The 19,525-nt window shown below is 33.1% G+C and overlaps 1 protein-coding gene across 1 annotated transcript in view; it reads right to left on the reverse strand.

Annotated features, from left to right (window-relative positions):
• LOC145247883 (TATA-binding protein-associated factor 172-like) overlaps window positions 1–19,525 on the reverse strand; it is a 303,920-nt gene that overhangs the window by 199,457 nt on the left and 84,938 nt on the right. Inside the window, exons 12-13 of the mRNA XM_080109494.1 lie at window positions 16,058–16,125; window positions 14,732–14,830 (exon numbers count right to left, since the gene is read on the reverse strand). Of these exons, the coding sequence (XP_079965620.1) occupies window positions 14,732–14,830; window positions 16,058–16,125 (167 nt within the window). The remainder of the gene's footprint in view (window positions 1–14,731; window positions 14,831–16,057; window positions 16,126–19,525) is intronic.

A 19,525-nucleotide genomic window follows, 5' to 3' on the forward strand; every position in this document is an offset into this window, starting at 1 on the left:
TATAGAAATACATAAGAATACAAATAATTTGGCAAGAGTACAGATAGATGCATACACACATAAAAACATACAAATGGATTGAATAAACATGGGAGGGTATACAAAATAATATAGAAATATATAAATCTAAGTACACACGGTCATAAAGTAAATACATAGACACATACATATACACATAGACACACAGGTATATAAGATAGGGGAAGTAAAGAATGAAATCAGGCGAGGAGAAAGTATATTAATAGTATTTTAATAAATTATAGAAATCAGTGACAATTTTAAATTTATTTAAATTTTATATCTTACTTTCTCTCTTTCTCTCTTTAACTAGATCTCATCATTCTTTCCTTTCCCTTCTAGTCCTTATTCTCTTTATAATAACCATTTATATCTTTTTTCTTTTCTTCTCCATATTATATATATATATATATATATATATATATATATATATATATATATATATATATATATATATATATATATATCTATTTTCTTTCTCTATTCCTTTTTTTTCTCTTCTCAATCACTCTCTCTCCATTATAATCTTTTAACTTTATTTAAATTGCCCCTCCCTCTTTACATCTTATAATTAAAGTTGTGTTTTAAGTTTTTTAACTCCAACTTTTAAAGAGTTCCTACCTAAAATAAAAATCCATTATTCATTGAACTTTTGAATAGTCAAGTCGCTGCCTGATGATATCTGTTGTTTGATTGAAACAAGTGGCTATTTGTAGCAGCGGGATGTGAGCATGTTTATATAACAATAAACAAGTATATATATATATATATATATATATATATATATATATATATACGACTTGGGTGCCATCAGCTAGAATCAAAACGAAAACGTAAAATTATCCACCGTCATTGCTTATGCTGAGCTTTTTTGAGCCATACCTATATATATATATATATATATATATATATATATATATATATATATATATAATGTAGGCATTAAAAAAAAGGAAGACTAATTTATTTTTCCTGGTATCCGTGGTAAAAAGGACCAAGGGAAAACATTTAATGGACGTTGAAAAAAATAAATAAATTAACTAAATAAGGGAGTTCAGTCAGTCAACCAGGTTTCGCCCCCACTTCTGAAAGCCAAATCAAGTTCAAAATTTATTGTTTGACTGAATACCCAAAAAACAATTTGCAAAGCCCTTATTCTTCTGAGTTTTAAAGAATGGTATTCTTATTATTCTTCTCATCAGAGGACATAAAGAACTCAGCAAATTATATTTGTAGTAATATTAGAATTTGCTAGTTAAGGCATTACGTGAAACCGCACTTTATTATAGTTATAAATTGCCAAATAAAAAAAACGAAAAAATATTGGAAATGTAAAAAACTAATATAAAAGCAAACCGCGCATATTATTATAATGATATATAAATATTATGCACGATTTGTTTCTTTAATATTGGCCATGAGTGCTCTTTGGTATTCAATGGCTACACCCAAGATTAAGCTATCCTTTGGTTAGGGGGCAGGAAAATGCCTATTCTCAATAAAACTATAGAAAAAATATCGAGTAGATATGAATTAATCTCAGAAATAAATCAAAGAAAATTTTTCATATAGATTTTGGATTTCTATAAAAGATGGAAATTCCATTGTCAACCAGAACTTATGGATTTTGGGACCAGTCCAATTTCAATTTTGTAAATCCTCTCTATCTGGCCCAAAATATACCCCTATTTTCTGAGATGCAACCATAAATCGTACTCTGCATGAATCCTCGATGTAGCTTTTACAGTACCAGGATACCAGGAATCCTTATAAGCAACAACTATATATTTACCAGCTATATAATGATTACTTCTATAGGTTTTAGGGCATGCTGAAAACGAATATCGCATTTAAATTTTCTGGAAATAAGTAGTTTTCTGGATATTAAGCAATGTCATTTCTAATGTTATTGCTGATGGCCATCTTGGTATGCTCAAGCGCGCAAACGCAACCCCAAGAAACTATGCACAAACGCGCATACCAAGATGGCCACCAGCAATAACGTAAGAAATGACATTGTTTAATATCTGGAAAGCTACTTATTTGCGGAAAATTTAAATGCAATATACATTTTCAGCATACTCGAAAACCTTGGAAGGTAGTCATTTTAAAGAAAAATGTTAAGGTGGAAACAAGGTAAAAATTTACAAAATGCATGACAATGAAATTCTTTATCAAACCTCCTAATTATTATTTAGATACCTTCAGTTAAAAAAAAAAAAAGAACCTGTTTGTTTTACAGATTCAAAAAAATGGTCTTGACAATGAGTTAAAAATAAATTGAAGTTTCACGATATATTTTATTTAATTGTTAGGTGAAAGTACAGAATAGTTAACAAAAAACACCCTTCCTTCCCCATGTTAAGAATGGGTGTCTAAATAATAACGTTATTGTTTCAGCATGGTAGCATAAGCGCACATGTACCTTTTATTTGTTATGTATTTGTTTGGGTTTTTTTTGACCACCAAAACCCAATTCTACCTTAAGTACAAATAAGTTAAACCCATGTATTTAGTACATTTTGTTGTTTTTTTAACGCTTTTAGTGCATGTCTACTAGAAGCGTTAAAAAAACAAAATAGTATTGTTTGGAAATCAAATTTGAAAAACTTGAAACTAATTTTTTTAAATTGACGAACTCAGAATAAAAAATGACTAGTCTAGTCAGACAGTTTTCTATTTTTAACAGAGTAAGCTCAGTGCATGATGCGCTTAGCGGCCGTTTTTCTGTAAGATAACATTTTAAAGAAAATTCCGCGGAATTAATAATTATCAAATCTTTACATATTATACATGAAAATAATTCTGAAACTATTATCTATATGAAAATGGATGATATATGCTGATTTATCTTATCAATTTGGAAATATTCTTCGTCATCTTTGCTCAGTCGTAACTTTGCTTCCTGTGGTCGTAAAAATCAAAATCAAACATGAGTAGAGATGGACTTGAAATGTGATTTGACATGGTGAAAATTCGAAAATTGGAAGAGAAGCTGCAGTTAGCTTTATATTTTTCCATTACGCTATATTGAATTTTTATCATAATGGAAAAATATAAAGCTAACTGCAGCTTCTCTTCCAATTTTCGGATTTTCACCATGTCAAATCACATTTCAATTCCTTTTGACAGATTGTTGCTATTTTTTCTGATGAGTTAAGGGCATAATAGATTCACTGATTGATATAATTAAGTGATTGATTTTGCACTATGAAACAGATACTGCCAAGAATTGTATAAATCGACTGATTCAAAGGAATAAATTATAAGATGGTCAACATTATGAATTTTGGAATATAAATTCTTGTCATTTATTCTACATATATATATTACACATATTAGTGGCCTGGCAAGGCCACAGGGGAGAAACAACAGAAGCAGCAAAACTAAAGCTGGCCTGCTAGGACACTATATAGGCAAATTTGGGCACATTTTATTGGTTTGAAAATATAGGTTCTTTTTAACCAATTGTCATGAAATTTTAACCATAGAATAGTATTATAATCTCCAAAAAGACTGCAAATTTTTATGCAGTTTCTTCCCATAAAACCAAAAATATGAGCATTTCAATATGGCTAGGAGTATATATAAATATATATATATATATATATATATATACACGCACCACTTTTTTTGTCAAGTTTGAAATCTCAGTGACTATTGATCAGAATTTAACAAATGAAAGTTCGTTGGAAAGCTAATGACCAGACATGTATAGTTGGCTATGTGACATTTACCTTAAAGGTTGCACATTATTGTTTAAACAAGTGGGGGATCACTTTTCTATATGAATTCAATAAAAAATGACCACCCACTTCATGGCCACTTTGGCTATAAAGTGAGTTTATTTTACGTTAAATTTATATAGAAAAGTGATCCCCCACTTTTTAAAACTATAATTTATTGATATCATTGAAATTAATCATTTCCTGGGATTTTAACTTGTTTTTGTTTTCAGCACCCTCGATAACCTTTAATAGTGGTAATTTTAAAGGATTTTTTGTTGGTGGAAACATACTGCACCTTTACCAATATTTCAACCATAGTTATTTGTTTTCCTAGTTTTGCATCTGAATTACAAAATATCTGATATTTCCTTAAAACCTCTGGCCTTGATGAAGGGGAAACTAAAACTTGTTATTCTGCTTTCAAATGATCTGAGAGAAGGGGTGGCTTGATTTCAAATATCTCTAATATGTTATATCTCCCCTCTTTGGTTTTCATACATAAAGTAAATTTCACAGATCATTTGATACTGGAGATATTCATAATCGTATCCTATTTCCAAAAGAGGGAGATATAACATGTGAGAAATATTTGGAATCAAGTCTCCCCCTTGCTATTATTTCAGATCATTTAAAACCATAGCAGCAAATTTTAATCGCCCCTCCATCAAAGATAGAGGTTTTGGGGACATATATATATATATATATATATATAATTATTTACTATAATAAGTATTAAATACCTACAGACATTAGTGCTTCATCCTTTCAGGAATCATCAGTGCAGGGTGACATGATTACTGGTTGGCATCATATTCCGGGTGAAGCTGAACAGACGCTTAGATACGTCTGGTTCAAAATCTGCACAAATACCATATATATCTATAAAAGTGAACGTGTCTGTGTATGTACATTTCCCTATACAATAGCTCTGTCTAAAGACTTGAAATTTGATATACAGGGTACTGAGATTTGGGAAAATCTTTGGGATCGGTTTTCGGACAGAAATTTGGCTATTAAGGGGTCAAAGTTCAATGATTTGACCTTTGAGAACTCTACCAAACTCCTCCGACAATTTTGAGTCTAAACACTTGAAATTTTAGATATAGGTTCCTTGGACATGGATCTTAAGTTAGATCCATGTCCAAGGAACCTATATCTAAAATTTCAAGTGTAACTTGATTTGAGCCCCAAACAATAAATGTTAAGGGGTCATAATAGGGGTCAAAGTTAAAAAAAAAAAATTGACCGCTTTTTTTCTTTTTTTGCTCAACATACACCTCCAAACACCCGGGGCAACGCCGGGCTCAAATGCTAGTATATATATATATATATATATATATATATATATATATATTTAAAAGAGTGTAGCCATCAACAATTTTAGGTTTTTCAGATTTTTATCATTTTTTAATATTTTAAAATATTTTTATAACGCGTTTCAAGCATTGTTCAGCTCTCTTCAGATATTTGTATATAAAGTTTTATTTAGATAAAAGTTTGGACTTTCTTTTTGGAAAACATTTTATCTCTGTCAACACTGATTGTGTTTTTTAGAGAAATGCCAATCTCAGACTTTTATCACCAATAGTTGGTGTGCTGGTCAAGAGTTCAATCAGTTAGAGTTAAGTCCATTTAGTGGGCGAGGGGGCTCTGAGTCTATTTGATGAACATTTTTATGGGTTTTTATGATTTTCTCTCTTTTTTGATGTGTGTGTTAATGTGTGTTTGTGTGTTGTGTGCGCGTGTGAATGTGTGTGGGTCAAGATCTGTGATTTTTTCTTTCACATGTGTGTGTCTGTGTGTGTACCCGTGTGTGCACGTGCATGCCCATACGTGTAGGAGGGAGATAGAGGCAGGATATCTAGATAGGTATAAGGTTGATTCCCAATCCAAACACACATGCATTCAGTCACCCAAACACAAACACATGCAGACACACAAACAAAATGGAAAACAAACAACACACACACATATATATATATATATATATACATACATGCATGCACACATATACATACACATATATACAGAAACAAAAACGCAGGAGTACACACACACATATGTGTGTATATATATATGTATGTGTGTGTGTGTTCCCTACAGAAAGAAAGATCAGAGAAACTATAAGTTTCAGAAAGTAGCTGTGAAACAGGTGGGTGAAATCAGATGGTAATAGAACATTTTCACACTGTTCCAGGAAGTATGTTAACAATTTAAATTTTGTAATGCCAGAATTAGTGTCACAGGATAAAATTGTATTGTGTTAAGAATTTTAAAATATTACTGGTTTCATGGGCAATATCATTAATTGTAGGTTGGTGAGTTTTAATATAGTTAGCTTCAAGTATTTTTACTTTTTTCGATTGATATCATGTACTGTTTTATTATCATTATTGACATTTATATATACTCAATGAGTTCAGTGATTCTTTATATGTTGTGTTTTTAATAACGAGTTGTCACTTATCAAGGTTTCAATTGATGAATAGATTGCCAGTTGAATAATCATGCATATTATTAAAGCATTTATTTATCCAACTTTATCTCAAATTCAATCTTCATACTGAATCTACAACCTCAACTGTTCTACATCTACAACCCAAAAAACTATCATCCATTCTTATACCCTCAAAGCTGTTGTGTATACATCTCTCTAGACTCCAGATTTAATCTTCCTCTGTAATTAGTTTGTTTGTTTATTTGACCAGCATATCAACCTTCTTTGGGTCATTTAATGCTGTATACATGATTTAAATTTTTGATAATTTCAAAACCGATTTTCGCTGGGTATATTCGGCCAATGTTTTGGTATAGTTTGTTATTTGATGGTTTTTATATTTTATGGTAAAGATTTGCTTGTTTTAAGAAATTTAGAATGGTTTTAGGATTTTCTTTATCAAAGAGTTCTTTTAAACTTGTAGCCTTGTAGTAGTGTTGACGAATTCATGTGAGATCATGACAGTCAAGTAAAAAGTGTTTCACTGTGTAAGGTTCGTGACATGGTATACATTTGGGAGGTTCTTCACTTTTTAGTATCTAGAGGGTTTTTTTTTAAGTATAGGGGTAAATTGGAAGAGTTTGTTATTTTGGCAATTGTTCCAATTTTCTTGCCATTTTTTTGTGATAAAAATGTTTATTGAATGTTTGTAATCCGTATATGGGACTTTTATGTGGTTTATTTGTAGTTTTAAGGCATTTTTGGCCACCATGTCAGCTTTATCATTTCCACGGAAACCGTAGTAACTGGGAATCCAACAGAAGAAGAAAGTTTTGTGTTGCATGATAGAATGGATCTTTTGTAAGAGTTTGATGAGTAGGGGATTGTTTAATTTTTAATTTTTTTAATGATTCTAATACTGATAATGAGTCTACAAATATTATAAATTTTTTTTGAGTTTTGGTTGATGATAATATCTAGAGCCAGATTTATAGCTGTAATTTCTGCACTATAGAGGAGTTATTTGGTAACCTTTTCTGCTGAATAGTGTTTTCTGAAATTGCGGCAAATCCCACTTTGTTTTGATCTTTGGAACCATCCATGTAAATGTGCGTCCAATTTGGGTAAGCATCCAGAATGTGGTTTAGTTTTTCTCTATAGTCTGCAGGATGATTTAGGATATATTGTCAGGTCTAGTATGACTTTAGGTTGATTTAACAGCTAGGGTGGGAGTTCTGGGAGATTTTCCTCGTGGATGCTGGTTTGATCTATTGAGTTGCCTGTAAGTGGTTTTATTGTTTCTTCCATGTAGAGACCAAAGGGTTTAATTGCATTTTCATTTTGTTTGAATAGATGTGTGTAGTTGGGATTGAAGGTGCATTGATAGGCAGAATTTTTGGGGTTTGATTTTAGTTTTAGATAATATTGTAAGCCTAATTTTTCACGTCTCAATTTTAGTGGAGGTTCATAGGCTTCAGCATATAAGCTTTTATCGGAGAGGTTTTGAATGCGCCCAGGGCAAGTCTTAATCCTGTGTGATGGATAAAATCTAGAGTTTTAAGATAATTTTTTCTGGTTAAACCATATATGAAGCTTCCATAATCTAGTTTGGTTCTTATCAGAGTTCTATATAATTTTAAGAGTGATGAGCAGTCTGATCCCCACTCAGTATTTTCTATAACCCTTAATGGTTGTAGCGTCTTGAAACATTTTTGTTTTCAATATTTTAAGTGAGGGATGAATGAGAGTTTTTTGTCAAAAATAAGTGCAAAAATTTATGTTGATCAGCTATTTCGATTTTTGTTCCTTTTAGCTTTTAGTAGAGTCATTGTGCATTTTCCTATGATTACAGAAATGGACACATTTAGTTTTGGTTGTTGAAAATTTAAAGCCATTTTCTGTCGTCCATTGTGTTAGTTTATTTATGCACATTGTAGTTGGCATTCTGAAATATGAATATTTTTGGATCTATGGCAGATTACAAGGTCATCCACATATAAGGAGCCATTTATCTCATTGTTCAGACAATTTACGATATTATTAATTTTTATATTAAAGAGCGGAACTGATAAAATGCATCCTTGTGGGACTCCTTCCTGTATTTTTGTGTCTGATAGGGTGGGTCCGATTCTTACTTTAAAACTTCTATCAGATAGAAAATATTTTATCAGTATGGGTAGTCTGCCCTTTAATCCAAGGTTGTAAAGGTCTTTTATTATACCCTGTCGCCATGTTGTATCATATGCCTTTTCTAAATCAAAAAAGACAGCTATTGCATGTTCCTTTTTAATGAATGCTTCTTTGATAAAGGTCTCCAATCGGACTATGTTGTCCATTGTTCCTATTTTGTTTCTAAAACCACTTTGTAGGTTGGCAATTGAGTCGTACGTTTCCAGATATCAATTCAGTCGTTTATTTATCATTCTTTCAAATGTTTTGCAGAGATAACTTGTCAATGCAATTGGTCTGAAATTTTGTGGATCTGAATTGTCTTTCTTTGGTTTAGGGATGTTTCCAGCTATTGGGTAGTTTTCCCTTGAACCATATTTTGTTGAGCGTGTTTAAAAGATGTGTTATAGATTTGGAAGGAAGTTGTTTCAGAAACTCATAATGTATCTCATCCGCCCCAGTAGCTGTATTATGTGCTTCGTTTATGGCTTTTAAGAGTTCATTTTTAGTAAAAGGATAGTTGTATTCTTCTTTGTTGTTTGAGTTGAAATTTAATTTATCTTTTTTTCTGTATCTTGTTTTGTCTTTTGGAAGGATTGACTGTAATTTTTGCTGGCGGAATTGTTTTGAAAGGTTTTAGCAAGAAGATTCGCAATATTTTTTGTCTCCGTTATTTTGATGTTTTGTAGGAGATGATTTAAAGAGGAGGGGGAGTTTTTACCTGAAATTTTCCTTACCATGTTCCACACTTGTTTGGGGGTTGTATTCGAGTTTATTTTATTTATATAGTCTTTCCATGATGTTCTTTTTGCTTCTCTAATAACTTTACGAGCCACTGCTCTTTTTTGCTTAAAAAGGTTTAAATTGTATTTTGTGGTTGGGTTAGTTGTTTTTTGTTTTACGGCATATCAACCCTTTTCGGGTTATTTAATGCCGAATCCAAAGATTTTGAAGAAAAACTTTTTTAATAGAATATATTTGTTGTTTTCATGTCGGTTTCTATTTAACCCATAGTTGGGACCCTAACAGGTACTACCACTCTGGGTCAGAGTGGACCTGGGAGCAATGGTAATTAAAGGGTGCCTCTACACTCCCCAAAGCCCACAAGCTGGGGCCTCACCACTGGATATAGTTTAAGGTCATATCCAGGACCCCCATTGAGAGACTTTTACCCTCTGCAGGGGGGCAGTTGACGTATTCTAATGCCCCACCAACAGGGCCTTGTTGGTTGGGAGTTGAATTTTCGTAAGGCAGCTTTACGTTTGCGAATTGCTTTTTGGCATTCGTTGTTAAACCAGGGTCTTTGTTGTTTGTTAGTTCTGCTACTTTTAGGTATACATTCATGTGCAATGGCTAGTAAAGTTTTAGAGAAGTATTCTATGGATTTATTTGGGTTTTCCTCCTCTGAGAGTCTTTGTTGGCATTTTTTTTTTTTATATTCCTTCCAATTTGCTTTTTTTATTTTCCATTGGGAGAGATGGATTTTTGTTTCTTTTAGATTTGTTAAAATCACTGGAAAATGGTCGCTACCCCATGAATCTTCTAGAACCTTCCAGTTATAGTCCATGAGGATAGTAGGGTCACATAAAGATGAATCTAATGCTGAGTAGGTGCCTGAAGCGGGATGAAGGTATGTGTTGGATTTATTGTTTAATATACACAAGTCATTGTCGTTAATAATTTTTTCAAGATTCTTCCCTCCAAGTATGTAGATCCCCATATATCGTTGTGACTATTGAAATCACCTAACAGTAAGAAGGGTTTGGGTAACTGATTCATTATTTTGTTCAGCTCTGCTTCGTTTATTGGATCCTGGGGTGGGATGTAGATAGTGCAGATATTTATAGTTCTGTGTAGTGTGGCTGCTGCATCAATGGCTTGAATATTAGTGTTTAGATCTATTTTACTTTGTGGGATATTATTTCTAATACGTATAGATATTCCTCCAGAGCCTCTCTGTTGGGTATTGTGGATGTGGTTGTATTGTTTGTAGTTTTTTATATTTATTTTATCTTCAGCTTTTAAAAAAGTTTCTTGGAGACATATGATGGCTCGTTGATGGTTTGTTATAAGATGTAATAAGTCATTTATGTTGGGTTTTAGGCCCCGGCAGTTCCATTGGATGATTTTTTGGGTCATGATTAGATTTTATGTATTTGTTTTTAACTTTTGTTAGTCGTTGGTGTCTGATCTTCGATCTTCCGTGTCCATTTCCTCAAATCTGTTTTGGATTGAGTCTCTTGGCCTGGAAGATGAACGTAGTCTGTTTATTTTGGTTTTAGGTTCTTTGTTGGTTGGTGGTTTGTTTCCTTTTCCTTCATGGGCACTTTTTGGTGTCTGTTTTTTTTTTTTTCGGTGAGAGGGGTTGTTTCTGTGGGTGTTGTAGCACTTTGGGGTTTTGTGGGTCTTTTGGGTTGAGTTTTGGCTTGGGAGTTTTGTTCAGTTTTGTAATCTTTATTTTCATTGTTTATTTGTTTTATAGCTTTTTTGAATTCTTCCATTAGTTCCCTTACTTCATTGAGTAATTTAACAATGTCTTCTCATTTGATGTTTAATAGGTCTGCTTTTGTTGTTTAGTTATTTGGTCCGGTGGTATGCTGTATGTTTTTTTTTGTTATTTCTGAGTATTTTATATTTTCGGCTAGGTTACGAGCTTCTTAGAAGGTTATATTTTTTTGCATATTTTATTTTAATAATTTCTTTTTCTTTCTTCCATTTGTCACATTCTTTTGAATTTGCACTATGGCCTTTTTGGCAGTTAATACATTTTGGCTCTTTTTGGCAATCTGTATGGGTCTCGTTTTCTCCACACCTCATGCATACTGGAGAGCATGTGCACCAGTCTCGATGATGTCCGTACCTTTGACAATTGTAGCATCTGAGAGGGTTTGGTATGTGCGGTTCTATATTTATTTTTTCATATCCTATTTTGATGTTACTTGGGATTTGATGGGTATTAAAGGTTAGAATATAGGAGTTTGTATCGATGGTTTCACCATATTTTTTAATTTGGATCTTTTTTACATCAGTAACGTTTTGATTTTTTTAGGTTAATTTTAATTTCTTCCAAGGAGCACAGTGATAGTTCTGAACTTCTGATTACTCCTTTACTAGTATTCAATGTTTTGTAGGGATAGATTTTTACTTTTTGGTTATTAAAAAGTCTCCATTTAAAGATTTCTGTGATATACTTTTGGCTTTCTACTTCCACTAGTAGTGTGCCATTATTTAGTTTTTTGGCCATTTTTGGTTTGATACTTGAGAAAATTTTCTCTATTTTGAAGGGGGACACTTTTGTTATCCGTTCTCCTTCGATTGCTTCAATAATTATGAAAAAAGGTAGATTTTGAACAAGATTTTGGTGTTGTGATTCTGTTTCTGAATCTGAACTAGATTTGTCTGAAACTTGGTTTCTTTTTTGAGGCTTTTTATTTGCCATTTAAATATTTTGGAGTTTTCATTTCTCTTGCTCCCCACCCGCCTCGGAGCCCTATTTGGGAAGTGTTGGGGAGGAAACCCATTTGCCCCAACACAACAAAGATACAGGAGAAGTATACTCTTCCTGCTGATGGACTCAAGCACCCGTGTTTCCTTTGTCCTTTCTAATGGCCTCATTTCTAGAAAAGATGTTGGTTTTCCAGCTGTTTTATCCATTCTTCAGCAAGTTGATTGACCCTCCAGCCACCGCTTACTAAATCAGTTTTTTGCCTAATGTGAGGAGCGTGAGCGTATTTTCTTATGTTTGTCTTGATTTAGTGCTAGCCATGACCAACCGATTGATTGGATTGGGCCTATCCAACCACCTGTCTTAACCCAAGTAAGGGCCAAAGTGGCGTGTTGCACCTCATGTCCTACTAGGACCTTGAACGTGATCTGCTCAACCACCAGGCATTACAGGTTACCACCCACGGTCAACAGGTGACTCCATTGAGAGACTTTTACTCTCTGCAGGGGGGCAGTCGGTGTATTCTAATGCCCTACCAACAGGGCTGGTTGGGAAGTAGGGGAAAAAGAAAAAAAGGCAGGGAGGGAAGGGGGCTGTTTTTGTTTTTGGTTTTGTAGAACACAATTAAGTTTTACAAAAGAGAATAGAAAAACAAAAAGGAACATCAATGTAGGTGCATTTCGTCTTAGGAAGCCAATAGACAGCCTGATCTGGTAGCACCAGTCCTCTGTAATTAGATCTAACCGTGTCTGTAGCATTTGCATTATACATCCATTGTATCATTCTCATATCATTTCTCTCTATGCAACACATACCCCAAACCATCACGGGTCAGGTTTCACTTCCATACATCATCACACATCATACACATATTTTAGATTCTTCCCCTAGTTGGCAGTGATAATTCTCTGATGATTAGTAATGGGCAGACTTCGTGAATTTACTCCATTAACTCCTAATTCTTGTAATCCTACCAGCACCTGTAACAATGGTATCACAAAGGTAATAAAACTTCAACAACAGCAATATCTTTGCCATCCAGATATACTTTCTCCATGTCTGATTTCTAACCCCTCTTACTCATACTCCTTACACAAAAACTGGTTATCTCTCAATTTATGAGTAATTTCACTGTAATTTTTGTTTACTTAAAAAAATGGATTGCACCAAACTCCCTTCTACAAATTGTGCAGAAGAACTTTCTTCTTTCTAACACTATCCACTGATTATCAATTTGGTCTTAGTGTGACTCTTACGTCACCCGCGTGTCGTCTAGTGGTGGAACGCTCCCCGATCGTTGGTCTCCGTGTCTCCTTGATGAGAATGTCAGCAGCCAGTACCTGAAAGAGACTCGTCGAGCGTTTCTGCAATCATGCAAAACAAATTAAAAAAGACAAGTCGATATTTGTTTTTTTTTTTTCTTATGCAAAATTCCTTGTTATTCATAAAAGGTTACCGTCGTCGTTTCGTAATTCGCTATTAAGTTAGGGACTGGCCGTTTGTTAACTGCAAAGTTCTTTCTTTTTCAATAAAAACTAAATAGCTATGGGACGGGGTCAATCGATGAGGCAGTCGGCTTTTTTGCTCGTTCAAGCCCAGGGGAGCAGATCTCTCTGTGTCTGTCTGTCTCTGTGTGTCTTGCGCTCAAAACTCGCTGCTTATATTGTGGGGGAGGGAGCTATATCTTCTTCTTTTTTCTCTCATTCGGCCCTTTAGTCAATCAGGATGCCGGAACCGCTGTCACTCAAATCTTCACCAGGCGGCCTATGCCCAAAAAAGGGGATGTTTTTTCTTCTTCTGTTGGCAATCGAGCAGAATAGGCGGACCACCAATCTCAGCCGGTGTGTGCCTAATGGAATTTGACGGGCCATTAAAACCAGAATGGTCTCGTTCAATTAACTTTGAGGGATCATAAAAATGAACCAAATCCAATTCCACAAAGGCCACATGTCTTTTCAATAGAGGCCACTTACCCACCAGGGAGCAGCCAACAATGGTCGCTTTGTAAATTGGAATTTCATTGGTACCCTTCCTTCCACTCACGTATCGGGCTGTCATGGTCAATTAGCGTTTACAACTCTCTTGGCCAAAAGAAGTATCCTTTACAATTACCACTCTGGCCCTATCTACCATTTTTTTCTTTTTATTTTTTTTTTGTTTACCCTGGGGTTTTTTCTACGCCTGTTGTCCGCCCCACCACTCTCGGTCGCATGTTACCTCTGTCAGTGTTTATCTCGTTGGGTGCATTTAGCTTGCAGTTTACTGCACCTTCGAGCCTGTCTCATTAGTAACATTCACTCTCAAACTTTTACTGTCTATAGTATTCCTTCAAGTCCTTGACTTAGCAAGTCATCTATTGTTTCAAAGACAAATACTAAATCAGCATAAAACATTGCTTCCAGATAGCTCATATGAAACTCAGTAGACAATGCCTCTAAGACATAAATGAAAAGCAATACAGAACCCTAATGTACTCCCACTTTGATATTAAAGCTGTCACTAAATGTGCTGTTTATTCTGACACAACTTAAAACATTTTTGTACACTGCTTGAACAACCTTCATCGACCACTCATCTGAGTTTATGCCAAGTCTACCAGACAACATCTCCAAACACTATCAAAAGTTTTCTCCAGATTCACAAAAACAAAATACAGATTCTTTTTATCAAGGTACTTCTCTTGCATTTGTTTCAGAAGGAACAGTTTATTCTGCAAAAATTTTTTTAAAAATATTACTAAAATTATTTACATTATTTATTATTAAACCACTGGAATATTGAAATGACTATTTTTATATTTAATGAAAAAGATGGATTAAAGCATAAAAATAAAAGGCAGTCTTTCCATGTTCTTTTGATAACAAATTTAAATAAATCTATTTCCAGCAAATGAAATAAACATGACAGTTTAAATTTTTAAAAAAATCCACTTACCTCATTTACATCTGATAAGTTATCACACAAAACATTATCTCCATGTAGATTGCCAACTGAATAAATCGAGTGTTGCCAGTATTTATTTTTTTCAGGAGTCTAAAAGAAAATCATCAAAATAACAATTATGCAAATATTTTATAAAATCATAAGATTATTTTTCTTATAGCTTTCTAAAAATATACACAATAAGTCATGTTATAAAGTGAAACCATGAAATTGAAAACGAATATCATGCAACAATTATTTATTGAAACTTGCTTTTAAAATCAGTATTTAAATTAGACATTCCAACATTAAGCTACTTCTTTACTACAGTCTTTAGATAAACCAAATGATTTATTGTTTTATATATAATAAATATTACATTCTTTAGATAAACCAAATGATTTATTGTTTTATATATAATAAATATTACATTCTTTAGATAAACCAAATGATTTATTGTTTTATATATGATAAATATTACATTCTTTAGATAAACCAAATGATTTATTGTTTTATATATGATAAATATTACATTCTTTAGATAAACCAAATGATTTATTGTTTTATATATGATATTACATTCGAATGACACATATACACAAGCTTGTTTTGAACACAATATAAAATTGAATGTAAAAAAGACAGCAATAGTACCTTTCACCTTCAATTAAAGTTCAGTATCTATTCTCAAAAGAGGAGGCGTTTTTTGTTTCAATTTAAAGTGCCCATTTTTAGGAGTCAAATTTAACCAACTTTATATCACATTCAGTACGTGTGTGTATGCGTGTGTGTAGATGAGGTTAGCTTCACTATTAAAGCACGATTTCCTGCAATCAGATCTAGACACAATGTTGCAATGAATTACAAACTGATAACTGAAGCTAAATACTGCACACAACTGCACCACCATGCATTTTGGGAGGAAATATTTAGCATCCACATAATCCATACACAAAACTAATATCAAGAAGTCTGGACATTATTGTCAGCAGCGATTTGTGTTGGACAAAGCACATTTCTAAAATTGTCAAGACTAAAGATATCTTGGCATCACTTAGCTAGACCTTTGTTCCCCAACTAGCTACTTAAAACTATATAGTTATGGTGCAACTGCACTTAGAATGAGCGTTATTAGTTTGGAACCTATCCAAGAGGCTCAGAATATTGGCATCCAGAAACTGTGCAAACATTCATTAAAGCAATGACTTAGTAAACACCCCCAAAAATTATCAACCATATTTTTTTTTCATTTATTAAAATGTTTACAGAAACAAAAATCATATATATATATATATATATATATATATATATATATATATATATAAGCAAATAACATACTTTTTGCTGGTTGGTTAATGTTAAAATGCCGAGATGCTGATTGTAACTGACTTCACTACTTGGATCATCTAAAAAAAAGAAAAAAAAAAGGAAAATTCAAATAGTATATAAAGCAAAATGTTTCTACCAACAAATCTTTGTTGATATAAAATACTATCAACATTAAACTTGAAACTCTGAAGATGAAGCATTCGTAAGATATTAATGAATTCTTTAAAAGAATGGTAATTGTTTTTGCTAGCCATACTCCACTTTCTTGATGGGGTAATTCATTTATTAGATGGCAATAAAAAGTGAATTCCTTAAAATTGAATACATTTGTAACAATGACATGTTTTAGAGTGTGGGATATTTTTTTTATCAGTAAAATATAGTTTGTAATAGAAAAGTATTGAGCTGAAGTGTAATTTTAAAGGTCATCAGTGATTGTACATGCTAGCTTTTTCAAAACAATTATGTATTGAAGTTAAAAAGCAGATGGTTAATTACAAAATCACTGCACCAGATAATATTGAAAATGCAAACTCAAGATATACTTTTCAACTTAACTTGCTCTATTGCAATGAATAGATCTTTATGATAATTTTACCAAATCATGCAGTACATTGCCCCACATCAAATAATTAGAAAACCCATAGAAATTAAAGGGATGCTTGGACTCTTAATAGACCAAGCTCCTATATTGTGGCGGACTAATCATAAAACAATAGGAAAATATGAAATGATTGGTTCACTAATCCAAAATGGTTTCCTCAAATGAAAATTCTCTATAAAAAAACTGGAGATGGTTAGGCTATAAAGAAATCTGCAACTAATTGAAGACAAGAAAACAAAAAGACTAAGGTTACTCTCTCAAAAGTTACTTTCACAAACAAAGCACTAAATAATTCTAAGTTCTTCAACATAGAATTAGCACCAGATTCCCTGTTTTTTTTTCCACAAAAGAGTAACATAAGTGTAGTAATACCAACAAATTGTTCTACCTAATTTGCATAAGTATAAGAAAGAGTCTATAGAATTCTCACACAAAAAATAGTTCGGTTATCAACTAACAAGAGTTGATCTTCACTTCAAAATAATGGCATTGCTGATAGTATTTCAATTGTCTCAAGAATTCTAACTTTGTAGATACTTGCCTATAATGTTTTGCTGTGAGTGCAAGTACTAAAAAGCTAAAAGTGGAGAGAAAATTAAATAACAGATGACATATCTAACAAACTTGGAAGACTTTTAAAAAATAAGTCATATCACAAGAAATATGAAACCCAAGAAAAGGTTTTTTGTGGAAGAAAGAACAAAGTTTATATCGATGAAACAAGAAACTTACAAACAACCATAAAATATCTATACCATCGATGCTGTCTAATGAACACTGCTTAATAGCAAACGAGTGGTTCATGAAGATTGATCAATGTGCAAAAATACTGAAAATCATGTTAGAATGAACAGTACGTCCAATGAAGGTTTTAATATTAAAATAAGAGTCTGTTGCTTTTCATCTTTCATTAATAAACAAGAATATGAATCAAGAAAAAAAATATCAAAAGGAAAAAAAAAAACCCACTAAAAGTTAAAACTAACAATGTTCATTTGGATATATAAAAGAATACCAGCAGTAAAGTAACAATTATAATAGAACATTTCTAGAAAAGCATTAGAAAGCCAACTTTACAGAAGAGCAAGTTACAATTCTACCAATATGATGCACTTTGGTTATAAAAACTTTGAGGTACATTGAAGGTTCCTTGTAGTTAGATAAATTTGAAGTAATACCTATAATTGTCACATTGTCTAAAAAGAACCACAGACTTCTTGGAAACAATGTGCTAACAAAAATTCTACAAAAATTAATTAATAAGAGAAAAATGGAAAAAAAAAACGGAAAGTTAAAAATATGTAAGTATAAAATTAAAAGAAAATATTATCTTCATTTATTATGGGAAGTGAAAATTACCAGTATATTTGTTGCTATTAGTAGTAGAAGTTTTTTTGTAAATAATAGAACATGTTCCATCTGAGCGTAGCAAATGAACATTTATTTTTTATTTTATTTTTTTTTTTACATAGGCATCACTTGAGAGGCCACTTGAGGATAAGGGTTAAAGACTGTACAGTAGAAATTGGACAATATAGTAATCATTAGTAATGGAAATTCGGTAAATTTGTTAACAAGTGGAACGGCTCATCAAGAACTTGTTTACGTTAGACTTGAAGACAACCATATTGTAGTCAGCTGGAAAGCAGGAAATCGGAAGACAATTCCACAGGTGTGCAGTTCTAATAAAGAAACTTTGTTCATGGAATCTATGTTTAGGTTTAGGCACAGATAAAGAGTGGGGGGAATTATTGATAGTGTTTACAGCTAGACGAGTGTTTCTTGTGAAAGTTTGGCAAGGAGGGACCATAGACTGAAGCTCAGTCAAACACTTTCCATGAAAATAACGATACAACAGAGACAAACTTGCAACATCTCTTCTGTAAGATAGAGGTTGCAGGGAAGAGAAAAGGACATCTCCTACAAGGCTACAAAGTCTATTTTGAACTCTATCAAGGCAGGATAAGTCCTTTCTAGCAGCTCCTACCCAGATGTGGCAACAGTATTCCATCCTTGGACGTACCTGGCTCTTATATAGATAGAGAATTGCATCAGCAGTCAGATATCTACTGGATCGATAGAAGGATCCCACCAGTTTTCCAGTGGCCTTAGCAACAGATTTGATGTACGTGTTCCATTTAAGATCAGGAGTAAAGGTCAAGCCTAGAAGCTTGTCAAAACTTGAGGCCTCCTCAAGACAAAAGCCATTCATTTCAATTGATGCCAGATGTGGATCAGAACGTTGATGATGTAAAGATAAAAGCTTGGTTTTAGATGGATTAAAAGTAACCAGCCACTCCTTTCCCCATTGTACCACGTGCTCCAGATCAGAGGAGAGAGAATTGGAGAGAATTTGGTCGTTTACTGTCTTAGATGTGCTACCATAAATGGTAGTGTCATCAGCATAAATGTCTACAAATGATGTAAGGATGTGATTTGGAAGATCATTAATGTAGATCAGGAAAATAGTTGGGCCCAGGATGGACCCCTGAGGGACTCCAGCATTAATATTGTGAGCTTCTGATGTTTGCTCATCAACTACTACTCTTATGAATCTATCAGAAAGAAATGATTTAATAATTGAGAAGACATTTCCAGCTATACCATAGCTAGAGATCTTGTAAAGTAAACCTTTATGCCATACCCTATCAAAGGCCTTAGATATGTCAAAAGCAATTGCCCTAGAAAGGTTGCCTGTGTAGAGAGATTCGCTAATCCTTTGAGATATAACTGTAAGCACATCTGCTGTAGATCTAGCAAAATGGAAACCATATTGCGTGCCACTAAGAAGGTTATTTTCGCTGAGATGGTTGATTACTTCTGTATTTAACACAGATTCCAGCAACTTACTCATGCCACACAGGAGATTTATT

The sequence above is a fragment of the Euprymna scolopes genome, chromosome 26, assembly GCF_053919585.1.
Source record: "Euprymna scolopes isolate OS-2025 chromosome 26, ASM5391958v1, whole genome shotgun sequence".
NCBI classification, from domain to species: domain Eukaryota; kingdom Metazoa; phylum Mollusca; class Cephalopoda; order Sepiida; family Sepiolidae; genus Euprymna; species Euprymna scolopes.